Source organism: Marmota marmota, unplaced genomic scaffold, assembly GCF_001458135.2.
Source record: "Marmota marmota marmota unplaced genomic scaffold, marMar, whole genome shotgun sequence".
Lineage (NCBI taxonomy): Eukaryota > Metazoa > Chordata > Mammalia > Rodentia > Sciuridae > Marmota > Marmota marmota.
In genome coordinates, this window is record NW_025999900.1 from 2,467,314 (window position 1) to 2,482,266 (window position 14,953).

General features: G+C 37.5%; 1 protein-coding gene across 1 annotated transcript in view; it reads right to left on the minus strand.

The window, feature by feature from the left end:
* Nucleotides 1–14,953, minus strand: part of Kcnh5 (potassium voltage-gated channel subfamily H member 5) — a 300,046-nt gene that overhangs the window by 212,271 nt on the left and 72,822 nt on the right. The window contains exon 7 of the mRNA XM_015488877.2: nt 2,059–2,485. Coding sequence (XP_015344363.1) covers nt 2,059–2,485 — 427 coding nt within the window. The remainder of the gene's footprint in view (nt 1–2,058; nt 2,486–14,953) is intronic.

The following is a 14,953-nucleotide window of genomic DNA, read 5'->3' on the forward strand; positions in this document are numbered from 1 at the left end:
CCGAAAAAAAAAAAAAAAAGAAAGAAAGAAAAATCTATACATGAGTGTTCATAGCAGCTCTGCTGGTAATAGTCCAAAAATAGAAACAAACAAAATCTCCTTCAATAGATGAGTCATTAAACCTTGGTATACCCAAACCATAAAAAAATACTACACAGAAATGAAAAGAAACAGATAACTGATACATTCAGTTTACATGAATCTCAATAGCTTTATGCTGAATGGAGGGAGTCCATTTCAAAAAAATTTTTTAAAAATCACCTTTTATATGATTCCATTTATATAATATTCTCAAAAATCACAAAATTATAGAGCTGGATGGTTAGTATTCAGGAACCTGAGATGATTGAGGAAGAGGTAGATCAAATGAAGGAGATCTTTGTGGTGACAGTTCTGTATATCGTGACTACAGTGGCAACTGCAGGAATCTACATATATGCTAAAGCAACACAGAGCTATGTGCATACATTGTACTGATGTCAATTTTGACACTGTGCTATGTTATAGAAGATGGACGGTGAAAGGGACAAAGGCCCCCTTTGTACTTATCTCTGTAACTTAAGTGAATCTATACTTCAAAATAGAAAGTTTTTATTAAAAACCTAACTATGCCCAAGTGTAAGGCAAAATGTATTGCACAAACATTAAAAGTAGATCGTAGTTAAGTATTATACCTGAAAAAATATCACCTTCACAATTTATAAAGTACATTTTTGCCAATATATCTTTGGCTGCGTAGGTATCCGCTAAATTAATCATCAAGGTTTCTGTGTATATTAAAACAGTGTCCTCCTGAAAGCCTCTGGAACAAATAGCGCTTGCAATTTTAACTCTCCTTCTAACTGCAGGCTTCCACCTGAAAATAGAACTTGTGCATTTTTGCTTCTGCATCTGGACACAGGAGGGCCAGAGTGATGGATGATAGACAGCAGTCAATACTGGTGTTCCAACAGATCTCAGACACTCTGAACTATGAAAGCTATCTGCTGAGACCCAAGCCACTCACTTTCCCGAGGCCAACCAATGCCCGGGGACTCTAACATCTTTCCTCTTAAAATTCAAGCCTCTATAATGTAGAATCTCAAAAACAGATGTCTTAGACCAAAGACCAATGGCCATGATCTAACAATGCTAATCACACCTTCAGTCCAATAGTTGTCAAGTTCTCTAGGTATCAAAACTAGACTAGCCTAAATCATCCAAGTGAATTTGAAGGCATAGACAGTGGTGAAGTCTTCCTGAAGAGATTTTAGAACAGCTTCTTGGGTATGCATTTCCTTAATATTCTGGTCTTCTAATGTCATACAGTCTCAATTCAAATGTAGAGACTTTGGCTCCTTCAAAGGACATTCCACTTCCAAGAATACGATCAAGCCACTGCATACTCACTCACGCATGAATGCTAAATTCTAGACACTTTTCATTGCTTGATGGGCTTTTGTACTAATTCTTCCATTCTTTTAGTCATATATTCAACCTAGAATGTTATAAACCTAGAGTTTCTAAATACAGAGATTAATAAAAACTTTCTTTTACTAGTTTAAATTGTAAAAGCAAACATAAAGCTATATCTTGGGGTTGACTTCAATTCACAAACTCAGTTATTAACTAGAACATTTTCCAAACTGTGCATCTCACATCAGATCCTGCTTGCTTTTTTGGAATTGAATGCACTGTCAACAAAACTTCCAGAATGTGCCAGATGCCACCTGACTAGATGCTGGTCCTAATTCCTTCAAGAGAGCTCTGTCAGGTAGACCACTCTCAATAGAATTAAATCATTCTCTCTAATAATAAAAATAAATAAATAAATCATTCTGAATTTCGCATCATCTACCCAATACTGTTTTTCATGTGTTAATACATTCTAAAGAGTAAAATATGTTCTTTCACATTTTTATTTTGTAAGGCCACATAAAATTAAATCAATTGCAAATGATATAGATTAAAACACCTTTCTGAAGACAAAGTAATTCATTTTAATCCCACTGGAGATTGGAGCCAGGAAAAATATCAATACGGATCATTTATTAAAAATACAAAAATCAAGATACTCACAGCCAACCATCATCATGGCCACTGAAAACATCTTCTCCACATCAGTGGTAGGAGCTATGTTTCCAAATCCTATGGTTGTAAGGCTTGTCATGGTAAAGTAGAGAGAGGACACGTACAGTGAATCCTTGCTGGGTCCTCCTTCCCATATCCCTGCGCTGGTATTGTACCTGTAGGGAGTCCCGATGCTCAAGGCCAGCTGGTAGAGCCAACTGTCTATCTGGATGGTGTTGGTGACTTCGTCGATGACCTCGTAGTCTCCAATGCTATACCATATGCAGGCCAACCAGTGGGCAACGAGTCCGAACACACACACCAGGAGCACGAGGACCGCCGCCCCATACTCTAGGTAATGGTCCAGTTTTCTGGCAACACGGCCCAGGCGTAAAAGACGCACCACTTTCAACGAACTGAAGAGGCTGCTGATTCCCTGAATGAGAAATAAGAAATGACAGCTCACTTTCAGAAAACAAAAAGTTGGGGAAACAATACAGTGGGTCAATTTCAGGAACTTGATCTAAGCACAGACAGGATAGAGCTATGACTATACGTAAACAATAAAAAAAGGGCCAAAATGATAAAACCTTTTTTAGAAGTGCAAATTACACCACAATCAGAAATACAATTTTTCAATATCACCAGATAAAACCATTTCCCATTAGCTAAGGAATGCCCAGTTTATTTTCATATATGGAGTATAAAATAACAAACGAGAAAAATGTCCAAATATGCTATATACAGAGTGTAGAAATAGGGCTGGGAATTTCAGGCCTTTTATTTTTATAAAACTTGACTCTACTCTAAAAGTTTTTTTTTTTTTTATTATTTCATAATAGATATGAACAACAGAACTTCTGAAGAAGGACACCAATCTTACTAGCAAGCAAACAAGAAATACTTCTGTATATATGGGGAGAGTGAGTAAATACCATTGTCAATCCGACTACTTCCTGCCACAATCCTGATAAACACTAAATCTGCAGAGTTCTGGAAAGGTGAACAGAGCTGAACTTAGGATGGGTACACAGCCTGCTAATTCCTATCACCCTCTAGCAATAGTTATAGAAAAGAATACCAAAAGGGAAGAGCAGCAAAAAAAATACTCATAGTTTTTGAAAAGCTTAACGTACCAAATAAAGCATAATGCAAATGAAAAAAAAAAAAGCATAAGCTTTCTTTCTTCAAAGAAAAAGTGACTGTTATGGTTTAGATATTAGGTGTCCCTCAAAAGCTCATATGTGAGACAATGCAAGAAGGTTTAGAGGAAAAAATGATTGCATTATGAAAGTCTTAACCTAATCAGTGTCTTGATACCCTGATGGGATTAACAGTGGGGATTGTAGGCAGGTAGGGTATGGCTGGAAAAGGTGGGTCCCTAGGGGTATGCCACTGGGGCATATATTTTGTATTTGGTGAGTGGTGTCTCTCTCTGCTTTCTGATCATCAAGTGAGCTGCTTCCCCCTACCATACTCTTCGGCCATGATGTTCTGCCTCACCAAGGAATGGAGCTGGCTGTCTATGGACTGAGACCTCTGAAACTTTCTCCTTTACAATTGTTCTGGTTAGGTCTTTAGTCACTGCCTCAAAAAGCTGACTAAAACAGTAACAAAGCTTTTTTGTTTTGTTTTTAATACATGATAGACAAGGAGCTGGGGAGGAGGTGTCAGGATAAATGTATTCTTGATACAGATCACAAAACAGGCAGGGAGGGAAGTCAGAGCAGTGACCTGGGAAACTTCTTGTCATCGGCTCATCACCTACAATTCAAATCAGGTCCATGACCTCCTACTGCTAATTCTGTCTCCCAGAAGGTGAAGTTTAATTCTGACCAACACAGAGGGATTGGATGAAGCAATGGAAAGGGCTGACATTCACCAGGCTCCTCTTAGGCAATGATCAAGTTCTTAATAGTTAAGGGGAAAAAGCTAAGAATACATTTGGCTTGTATTCTATCCTCTATAATATAGTATAGATTTGAAATATACCATAAGAATTTCAGAGAGAGAGAAAGAGAGAGAATACAGAGAAACAGAACAGGAGAACCCAAAGAAATGAAAGGGTAGCAGGGTCCCCCCTCCGGGTTTTCTGTCTCAACCTTGATTTCCTCAGTCGTGCCTTGTTTCAGTTGAGTTCACAAATGTCGAGTCATACGTGAAGCCTTGAGATAAATTCTCATTTCGCTTGAACTTTTTTTTTTTTTTGGGGAGGGGGTGCAGATATTGAACATTTAGGTAGTTAAAAAGAGAAGGATTAATAAAATTTGGGAGACAAATTAGCAATATTCAGTGACATGAGACACTGCAAGGTAAGAATATTTGAGACAGCTTAGAAGCTCTCAAAAATGGGCCTGTGTAATCATGAACATGAAAGACAAAAATAAGCATTTGTTGAGCATTTCTGTAGACTGGGCTTCTAGTTGAGCCCTGGGGACATTAAGATAAATATATCTTGCTTCAGTTCTAAAGAAACCCATAATCAAAATGCATGAAAAACTCAAGAGTTCAATTTGAAAATAAAAATAGCATTGCTGGAAATACTGTTTTCTAGGTAACTTGAATTTTTAAAGAACTATGGAATTTCTGTTTAAATACTGAATAGAAAAGTCATTTCTACCTGAATTGTTCTCTATAAAAACAAAGGAAGGGAAAACAAAAGAAATCTTCACCCTACTAGAATTAAAAAACAGCCACGACCAGAATGGAAATAATCAGAATCTACCAGAATTAAGCTCAAAGGATGAGAAGATACATTCCTCTGTTCTGTAGTAGGCAGATTTCTCCCTGAAGGGCACCGGCTCTAGAGGCCACTCACCAAAAAGCACATTTTCTATACTCACATTCAACATTACTTAAATATTATGAAATATTGTTTCAATGCTTTTATTAGTACATTATAGTTATGTAAGAACGGGATTACTTTTGACATATTCATATGTGCATGCAATATAACTTGCTTATTTCAATCTCAGTACTTCCACTTTCCCTCCCCTCCCCTCTTCCCACTTCTCTCTTTACTCTGTGGGTCTTGGGTCTTCCTTCTATTATTACAAAATATTTTGTGAGCACCGTAGATTCTTTCTGCCATGGATTCTATGAAAACCCTTTCTCCTGGTTGTTAACCAATTCCCCAAAATCATTTTCTAGACTAACCTTCTCCACACTTTTATTGTGGCTTAGAGTTCTCATCATGATTGCCCTATCCCTCTCTGGTTCACCCACTGCATATTCAGGTTTCTGCAATCTTCTATATAAGGATGATTCACAGGTCCACTTCTCAGCACAAAAAGTATTCTATCTTGATTTTCTTACACACAAGCCAAATGCCTGCAGCACATTTCCATATGGATGTCCCATAGGTATCCAAAAGGTAATAGGTCCCAAAGGGAATCTTCACTTCTCCCACCTGGGTTCTTTATCTCCTGTCTTATGAGTGGCATCGTTATTCACCTTGCTGCTCAGACCTGAAGCTGAACTCAATGCCTCCTTTCTTCTGCCACATCCAGCTGGTTTTCAAGTCCTGACAATCTCACTACAAGTGCCTAAGTGCTCAAAATCTATCTATTTAATAAGTCTCTCAAAAATATTCCTTGTTTTCTGTTCCTACAGTCTTTTCTTGGTCACGATTCATGGTGTTTTGTTTTGTTTTGTTTTCATTTGTGTGATGGGAATAACCTTTGCATCAGCCGCCCTCTGTTCTCTCTACTGATCACACTGGCTGTCAGTCTAGTATTTTTTAAATGTATACCCATCTAATGATCTTGCTCTCTGAGCTAAAAATCTTTTCATATTAGCCCACTGCTTATGGGATCAAATATTAATTCCCAACTACGACATGCAAAGTCCATCAGGGCCTGATACTTGTCCACTTGGCCAGCATCTCCCCCACCAATTCCTCCCTGGGTTTGCCATGGTGCTGCCAGATTCAGCCATGTGTAGCTCATAGAAGACTCAAGCTACATTACAGCTCATTCCCTCTGCTTAAAATACCCTTCCCTCCCACTTTCTTGGTGGCTTGGATCTTACTTATAGTGATAACAAACACTACCTCTCTGTAAACTTTTCCCCACCTACCATTCTCACTGTGAGAACTGGGTGTCCTTTCTTTGTGTTACACACACTTTGCATATCTCTATTACAACAATTATTACTATCATGCTTTATTACAAGTCTATTTGCATGCATCACATCCTAGGAAATTCGAAACTCGAGAAGTATATCTAATGTCAATTATGTAGCTGGCATATGGAACTAGGTTAAGCAGTCAATAAGCAAGAGGATAACTTTTGCAACACAAGCAAATTCAGAAGTGAATTGGGAATTTGGTCAATAATGAACTCAATGTGATTTAAAAGTATAATGTAGAAAAGAAATAGTCGATGTAACTTTGGGTTATACTAAAAGAGTATGGCACTGAGTATGAAAGAGAATTTCTGTGTAACCTCTTCACTGACCAGGCCACATGTGTAAGAGACACATAGCATATATTCATCAGATAACTGCCACACAAAAAAAGAACTCAAAACCATACTATACTAGGAAATATGGAAGGAACTGGAAAAAAAGGAAAATGAGGAAAGGCATAACTTTATTCAGATACAAAGGGCATGAATGTTGAGTTCATTCTACATAAACCTAATGTGAGTAACCCGGCTCATAGTTGGAGCTGCAGGGAGAGAGGGATACAGTAAAGATTTCAACAAGCCTGTGCCATACAGCACCATGCAGTTAACCAACCAAAAAGCTAGATCATTCACTGCTACTTGGAAATGTCAGCAAGGTTATGATAACATTGAGTATTTACTGTTCGAAGTGTATTCTATGGCTCAACTAATCTAACCTTCAAAATCACTCTATGTGATGAATGTCACAAAAACATGGCCTAGAAAAGTTAAACTATTTTACCAAGTTCTCTTAGCTAGTATAAGGGGGATCCAAGATTCAGATGCAAGCAGTGGCTCCAGAATCTCTGCTTTCTGTGAAACTGGTTATAACTAAATTCTATGCACCTGCAATACTGGCTTAGCCATGGGTCATTCTCTATGAATGAATGAAGGAGATTAAATGACTAAGCCCCCTTTCTCTCAACACTCAGTCACAACAAAAGTCTCCAGAAGATGTCTATGGAGGCCCTAACAATTCTATGTAATCTGCAGTTCTCTAACATGAAGCAATTCATTGCATTCTCAGAATAACAAACGATTCCTACCTTGATTGCTCATATGAGGACAGTGAAGCTCAGAATAGAAAAGCAACTCATCCAAAGTCATAGTTAGCAAAGAATGAAGTGTCACTCCAACCCAGTCCTCCAGATTCTTAATTCATTTTCCACAGCAACTAGCTGCTACTCAGTCTTCCTACCCTTACCCCAATCTAAACTACATAATCACTTCAATATTAATCTTCCTGAAAGAAGACCACTGAGCTCATCTTCCAAGGGCTTCATCTCGAATATAAAATTAAGTACAATCTCTTTGTAGACCTTCAATGCCCACATCCTATCTCTGTTTCACTGCTGGGTCATTTTCTACTGTACCTCTGTATAGCAACAGTACAACAGTCAAACCAACTTCTTTTTGCTCCCAACATAACCCCAAATTGTCATTAGTGTTAGCTTCATCTTTTCTTTTCTTTGTTTTTCTTAGATGTTAATGAACCTTTATTTTATGCATTTATTTGCAGTGCTCAGAATCAAACCCAGTGCCTCACACATGCTAGGCAAGTGCTCTACCACTGAGCCACAACCCCAGCTCTCCCTTCATCTTTTTGCCAAATCAGAAACTGTTATTCAAAAGTAACAATATACAAAAGTAACTAAGTTTACTTTATTAGGAAATTCTCATTCTTCATTACTTTGTATCAAAAAAATTAATGCCATCATTAAAAAATCAAAACACAAAATGAAACGATGTGATTTTTAAAATGTGGTAGATACCAAAAACTTGAAGCAATCCACCTCCATCCAGTAGAATGGATAAGTGAGTTTTAGTGCATTTACTTAATGGAATATTATCTCAAAGTTAAATATGAACAGACTAGAATTAAACACAATAAGTCTAAAAAAGCATCATGTTTAGCAAATACAAGACACAAAAGAGCATATATTGTATGATTCCACTTAATGACAAATTCAAAAAAAGAGGTAGAACTTCTGTATGGGGTTGGAAGTAAGAACAGTGGCTTCCACTGCTGGAGAAAGGACTTTGACTATGAAGGGGAAGAGAAAGTTCTGTGGGCCCCAGTAACACTCTGTTTCCTAAGGTGGCTACTCATTACTAGTTGTGTTCATTTTGTGAAAATACTTTAAGCTTTACACTTAAGGCTGGTGTACTCTTCTTTTAAGTATGTCACATTTCTCTGTTGTTAGGTTAACATTTCACCACAATACATGATTCAGATTAATGATTTCTTACTCACAATATGATTAGGGGTTCATATCCAACATATATCTCCCCCAAAAGAGAGATGTTTTCCTTGTTTTATGATTCACATAACTTTTACATTGAGCCACAAATTGTATTTAATTCGTTGTTGGCAATTTTAGCTTCACTCATATAATAGGACTGGACATTTTTGATCCTCAAAAAATGTCTTCATTCTGTACTCCCACCCTTTTGATAACAATTTCTTGATTCTCTACTTTCCACCCATCTTCTCTGTTCATTCATTTTCTGCCTCATTTCACTCTAAACTTTCCAATCCTTTTGTGCCCTCCTCTGCACTCCAGTGGCTTTCTGCCTCTTCCTAACCTCTGAGCTCTTAGTACACAAATCCCTGGGGTTTCTCTCATGGAAGAGAATATCAAACACATCAAATGCATAATAGAACACAGCAGGGTTAATGGGGAACTTTCAGTCATCAGCCTTCCACCTTCCTAGCCAATTTCCTTCCTTGGCAAACCCTCCAGGCCATTGTAGCATAAAGAACAATATTCAGGAGACATCTCTGTGCTATTAACTCTTTCAGTAGTTTTTGTGGATTTTCACACAATAAAGAGATATGAGATGTTACTGGTACAAAAATAATACCTGGCAATGATAAAACTATCCAAAATGCAAATCAATTTTCTCAATTGATCATCACTAATATTAGTAGGCCAATAATTCAGCCAACATTCCTTACTGCCTTCGTCCCTCCCTTGTTTTATAAATAGAAAACAGATGATCAAAGAACTTTCTTGACCAAGAAACCATGATAGTTAAGTTGACAACAGAGCAGGAATATTGACTTCTAATATCCAGTGGCACAGTTTTTTTTACTACATCTTGCAACCTTACAACACAAGATGTTGCAGTTGATTTTTTTAAAAGGCGTGGTCAGTTCTCTCCATGTATTCATATCTCTTTGCAAAGTAACTTGCAACCCCCTCCCCCCATCATGAGATAAGACCTTAGCCCGGCACTATGGTGCATGCCCATAATCCTAGTAGCTCAGGAGGCTGAGGCAGGAAGATCAAGAATTCAAAGCCTGATTCAGCAATTTAGCAAAGTCCTAAGCAACTCAGCGAGACTCTGTCTCTAAATAAAATACAAAAATGGGCTGGGGATGTGGCTCAGTGGTTAAGCATCCCTGGGTTTAATCCCTGGTACCAAAAAAAAAAAAAAAAAAAAAAAAAGATAAGATTTGTTTCCATCTCCAGAATCTAGACTGCCTTATAACTTGTTTTGGTCAACAGAATGTGGTAAAAATGTTATTGTGTCAAATCTAAACCTAGACCACAACAGGCCTTGCCTATCTCCTAGTGGTCTTGAAACCCAAGCCAGTAGGTATGTGAACAGGACCAACAAGCCTTCTGGAGGATGAGAGAGCACAGAAGAAACCCTCTGAGTCATGCATTTCAGTCACCCTAGACCAGAAGTCCCAGCCAACTCAGCAGCTCACCACAGATGCATGAGTGAACTTAATTGAGATGAATCAAAAATGGCTCAAGTAAGCAGAACTACTCAACTAAACCACAGACTCATAACTTGAAAAAATGGTGGTCATTATTATCCACAAAATTTTGGTATAGTTTACTTTGCAGGCAAGAAAAACAGCTAATACAAATGTGGGACTAGTGTATATGTTATATGTTTACAAGTAAAGAATTTCATCTTGTATGACTTAAGATGGGAGGAAACATAGATATCTAGTGATATAGAGGTTCCATTTTAATCAAAATCTTACCAAATAGGTAAGATGACTATATGTAAAATAGAATTTAATATACAATAGGTCTTATTTATCTTTTTGTATTGGAATATGCACCACAATTGTGTTTTGCATAGATTTATGACAGTGAATACTCTATGAGAACAGAAAATTCAACGTTATTACTTCAAATATCTTGTAAATATCTCTCAAATCCAAGCTCACTTAAAATCTTACTGTGAACAAACCTTTCAAGAAGCTGGCCTTGGTTAACATTCTTCATTGTCTCCTTCCTTTATTACGTAGCCCCAAATTTCAGTAATATCAACACCCCAAATTACTCAGTGTCTCTGAAATCTCATTATACCCTCCATCAAAATATAGATCTTGGCTCAATTATCAGCTCTATTTATGCTGTATTAAGAACTGCTCAAGAGCCTGGCTTGGGAAGCTGAGGCAGGAGAATCAGGAGTTCAAAGCCAGCCTCAGCAAAGTGAGGCACTAAAAAACTCAGTGAGACCCTGACTCTAAATAAAATACAAAATAGGGTTGGGGATGTAGTGGTTAAGGGGCTTCTGAATTCAATCCTTAGTACAAAAAAAAAACCCTGCTCAAGAAAGTCATACAATAGAGTAGACTGTTTCCACTATAAATCCCCCATAATCAACCTCTAAGTATCTCTCAACTATATGTGAATTATACTACCTTTCTTATGAAGTCACCATTTATTATATTTCAAACTTTCTCTACTCAAAATTCCAATCATGTGCCATTCATTCATAGATATTTAAACATTACCTGTCCCTCTCATGAAATAATAATAATGATGATAGATTCCCTTCACCCTCCTAACATCAGTTATCCATTTAAGCAAATCAGAAACCAAGAGATCTCCTAGTCATCCCTGCTCTGACAGCCCCTACTCCTAATCTAACTTTAAATCTTAACCATTTTAACTTCTAACCATCTCTGAAATTTGTCTCCTTCTCCATCTCCACTGTCAACACCTTAGATCGTGCTGTGAGCATCCATCTCCTATACCTATGAAAATTTCCTGTATTCAAGGTGTTTACCTGAACCCATTCAATCTGTTTGAACACTACAAAATAGTTAAGCTTTTCAGAATCACTCTCATTTTTAAATCATACAATTACTTTTCATTGTTCTAAAATCTGTTTGGTCCACACACGCCCATGGTTTGTTATCACTGCTTATCACTCTAGCTTCTGTTCTTCTCCATTCTTCTGTTCACTCTGCATCCAACTTCCAACTCTGAAGATGCCACACTCCGTCCAATGCAGGAACCATGGGCTGGGGATGGAGCTCAGTGGTAAAGCACTTGCTAGCTTACCTGAGGCCCTGGGTTCAAGGTTCAATCCTTACTATACACACACACACACACACACACACACACACACACACACAAATTGCTATTCATCCTAAATAGAATATTCTCCAAGTCTTTCATGTCCCTGTCCTTAGCTTACTCAGGTCTATTAATACTTTAGATGTCAACACAGTCATCACCCTCCTCAGGGAACCTTCCCTTTCTGATCTAGATCAGGTCATTTCATTATATAATCTCAAAAGACCATGAACACTCTCTTCACATTTGTCTCTGATTGTGCAGGCACATCATATTTTGACCATTCTTCTATGTCCAGCACATTCTCCAGCACTCTATGACACACAGTTGGCACTCAAATGTTTATTGAAAGAATGAGGACGCTCATCAAAGAATAAAATAATCAATACATAAAACTCTCGTAATAATATTTGACTCCTTTGGCACTGATACCGTAATAATAATTAAGAGCTGGTTAATCTTCATGAATAGACCACATTGGACAACTGGATAGAAACCACAAAATAAGATCTGTTTCATAAGCATTGGGTTCTTTTTCTAAATAGATTTTACACATGAATGACTACATAGTCCATTTCCATTTCCTTTTGTAGATGGCAATTTAAAGACTGAAAGAAAATTGCAATCTACATTTGTTACCTGAACCTCTAACCCAGATAACAAATTCTATTGCTTCTCTCCTATTCAGAGCTCACTTTTCCAACTTATTCTACCAAGAGCTCCATTGGGAAATAATTCTAATTACTCCAAGCATTAGCTAGCATCCTTCAACAAAGGATCTGAATTTAAATAATTTGTGCACAATACCTGTGTTAGCCAATTTATATCCTTACTGAGTTACAGTGATATGTCTAGAGAGATGGATGGATGGATGGAGGGAGGGAGGGATAGATAGATAGTTAGTTACATAAAAAATGGGCATTTGTTTTTAGCAATAATCATAATGTACTAAATTTCTAAATGTCTCTTGTGGAAAAGACTTTAATATCCATTACATCTATAGTAAATATAAAGTTTAATCAAAATATGCAATATTATAAAGAGGAATATTGCCTAAAACCTTGACTTTTCCCCCCAAAAAAACATTATGAAATATGTACAAGTAAACCAAGTTGGGGGATGCCTTAAATCTTTCCTTGATAACTTTCTATGGCCCACAGGATAAAGTCCAGACTCATTAATATAAACTGTCTTTGCCCACCTCTCCAGTCTCACTCTGTGCAGTCTGTTCATAGAGGACTTCTTTCCTTGCTTTAAAAATGCTATATTCTGGTGGGGCGTTGTGGCACACACCTGTAATCCCAGTGGCTCAGGAGCTGAGGCAGGAGGATTTCAAATTCAAAGCCAGCCTCAGCAAAAGCAAGGCGCTAAGCAGCTCAGTGAGACCCTGTATCTAAACAAAATACAAAATAGGGCTGGGGATGTGGCTCAGTGGTGAGTGCCCCTGAGGTCAATCCTGGGTACCAAAATTTAAAAAGTCACATGCTGGCAGGTACAGTGGTGCACGCCTATAATCCCAGAAACTCGGGAGGTGGAGGCAAGAGGATGGCAAATTCAAGATGAGCCTCAACAATTCAGCAAAGCCCTAAGCAATTTAGTAAGATCTCAAAAATAAAAATAAAACAGGGGGCTTGGAATGTAGCTTACTGATTAGACACCCCAGCTTATTTCACTTAGCGTTATGTTTTCCAGTTCCATTCACCAGCAAATAACTTAATTCCATGCTTTTTTATGGATGAGTAAAACTCCATTATATATTTATACCCCCATTTTCTTAATCTATTCATCTAGTGATGGAGATTTGGAATAATTCTATAATTTGGCTATTGTAAATTGTGTTGGTATAAACATTGATGTACCTGTATCATTTTAGTCTGCTGATTATAGTTCTTTTGGATAAATACTAAGGAGTGGGATAGTTGGATCATATGGTGGTTCCATTCCTGGTCTTTTGAGGAATCTCCATACTGCCTTCCAAAGTGGTTGTACTTTGGTCTTTTTAGGAATCTCCATACTGCCCACCAACAAAGTATGAGTGTACCTTTGCTCTGCATCCTCACTAGCATTTATTATCTTTCATGTTCTTGATAATTGCCATTCTGACTGTGTTGAATTGAAACCTTAGGGAAGGTTTGATTTGTATTTCTCTGATTGCTGGAAACACTCAACATTTTTTCATATTTTTGTTGGTCATTTGTTTTTCTTTTGAGAATTGTCTGTTTAGTTCTTTTACCCATTTATTAGTCAGATTATTTGGGGGTTTGATGCTAAGTTTTTTGAGTTCTTTATAGATTCTGAAAATTAATCCTCTGTCAGAGGAGTAGCTGACAAAGATTTTCTTTTATTCTGAAAGATCTCTTCACACTCTTAATCATTTCCTTTGCTGTGTGGAAGCTTTTTGATTTTAGGCCATTCCACTTATTCTTGGTTTTATTTCTTGAGCCTTAGAGGTCTTATTAAGGAAATTGGTGTTGTGTGTACCACATGCTAGAGTGCTGAGTCTATGTTTTCTTCTAAGAATTGCAAAGTTTCTGGTCTAATTCCTAAATCTTTGATCCACTTTGATTTGACTTTTGTGCAGGGTAAGAGAGGGGGATCTAGTTTATTCTTCTACATATGGATCCTGGTATTTTTTTTTATATGATGTGGCCACCAAAAGCTCTTGTTTGAGACAACGCAAGAAATTTTAGAGGTGAAGTGATTGGGTTATGATACTTTTAACCTACTCAATGTATTAACCCTCTGATATGAATTAACTGAGTGGTGGCTGTAACCAGGTAGGGTGTGGCTAGAGAAAGTGGGTTACTGGAGCATAGCTTTGGAGTACACATTTTGTCCCTGATGAGGTTCCATGTCCTGAGCTGCCTTCCTCCTCCACACCTTTATGCCATAATGTTCAGTCTCACCTCAAGCCCAAAACAACACAGCCAGCCATCTAAGGACTGAGACCTCTGAAACCAGGATCTCCAAATGAACTCCTCTAAAACTGTTCTTGTCAGATCTTTTGTTCACAGTAGTAAAAAAGTTGACTAAAGTATATATCCAGTTTCCCCATCACCATTCGTTTAAAAGGCTATCTTTTCTCCAAAATATATTTTTGGTACCTCTGTCAAATATCAAATGGCTGTTATTTGTGGGTTTGCCCCTGTGTTTTCTGTTCCATTGGTCTCATGTCTATGTTGATGCCAACAGCATGCTTTTTTTGTTACTACGGCTCTGTAGCATAATTTGAGATCAGGTATTATGATGCTTCCTTCATTACCCTTCCTGATCAGGATTGCTTTGGCTATTCTAGATCTCTTATTTTTCCAAATGAATTTTAGGACTGTTTTTTTCTAGTTCTGTGAAGAATGTCATTGCTATTTTGGTGGGAATCACATTGAATCTGTGTAAAAATTTGGGGAG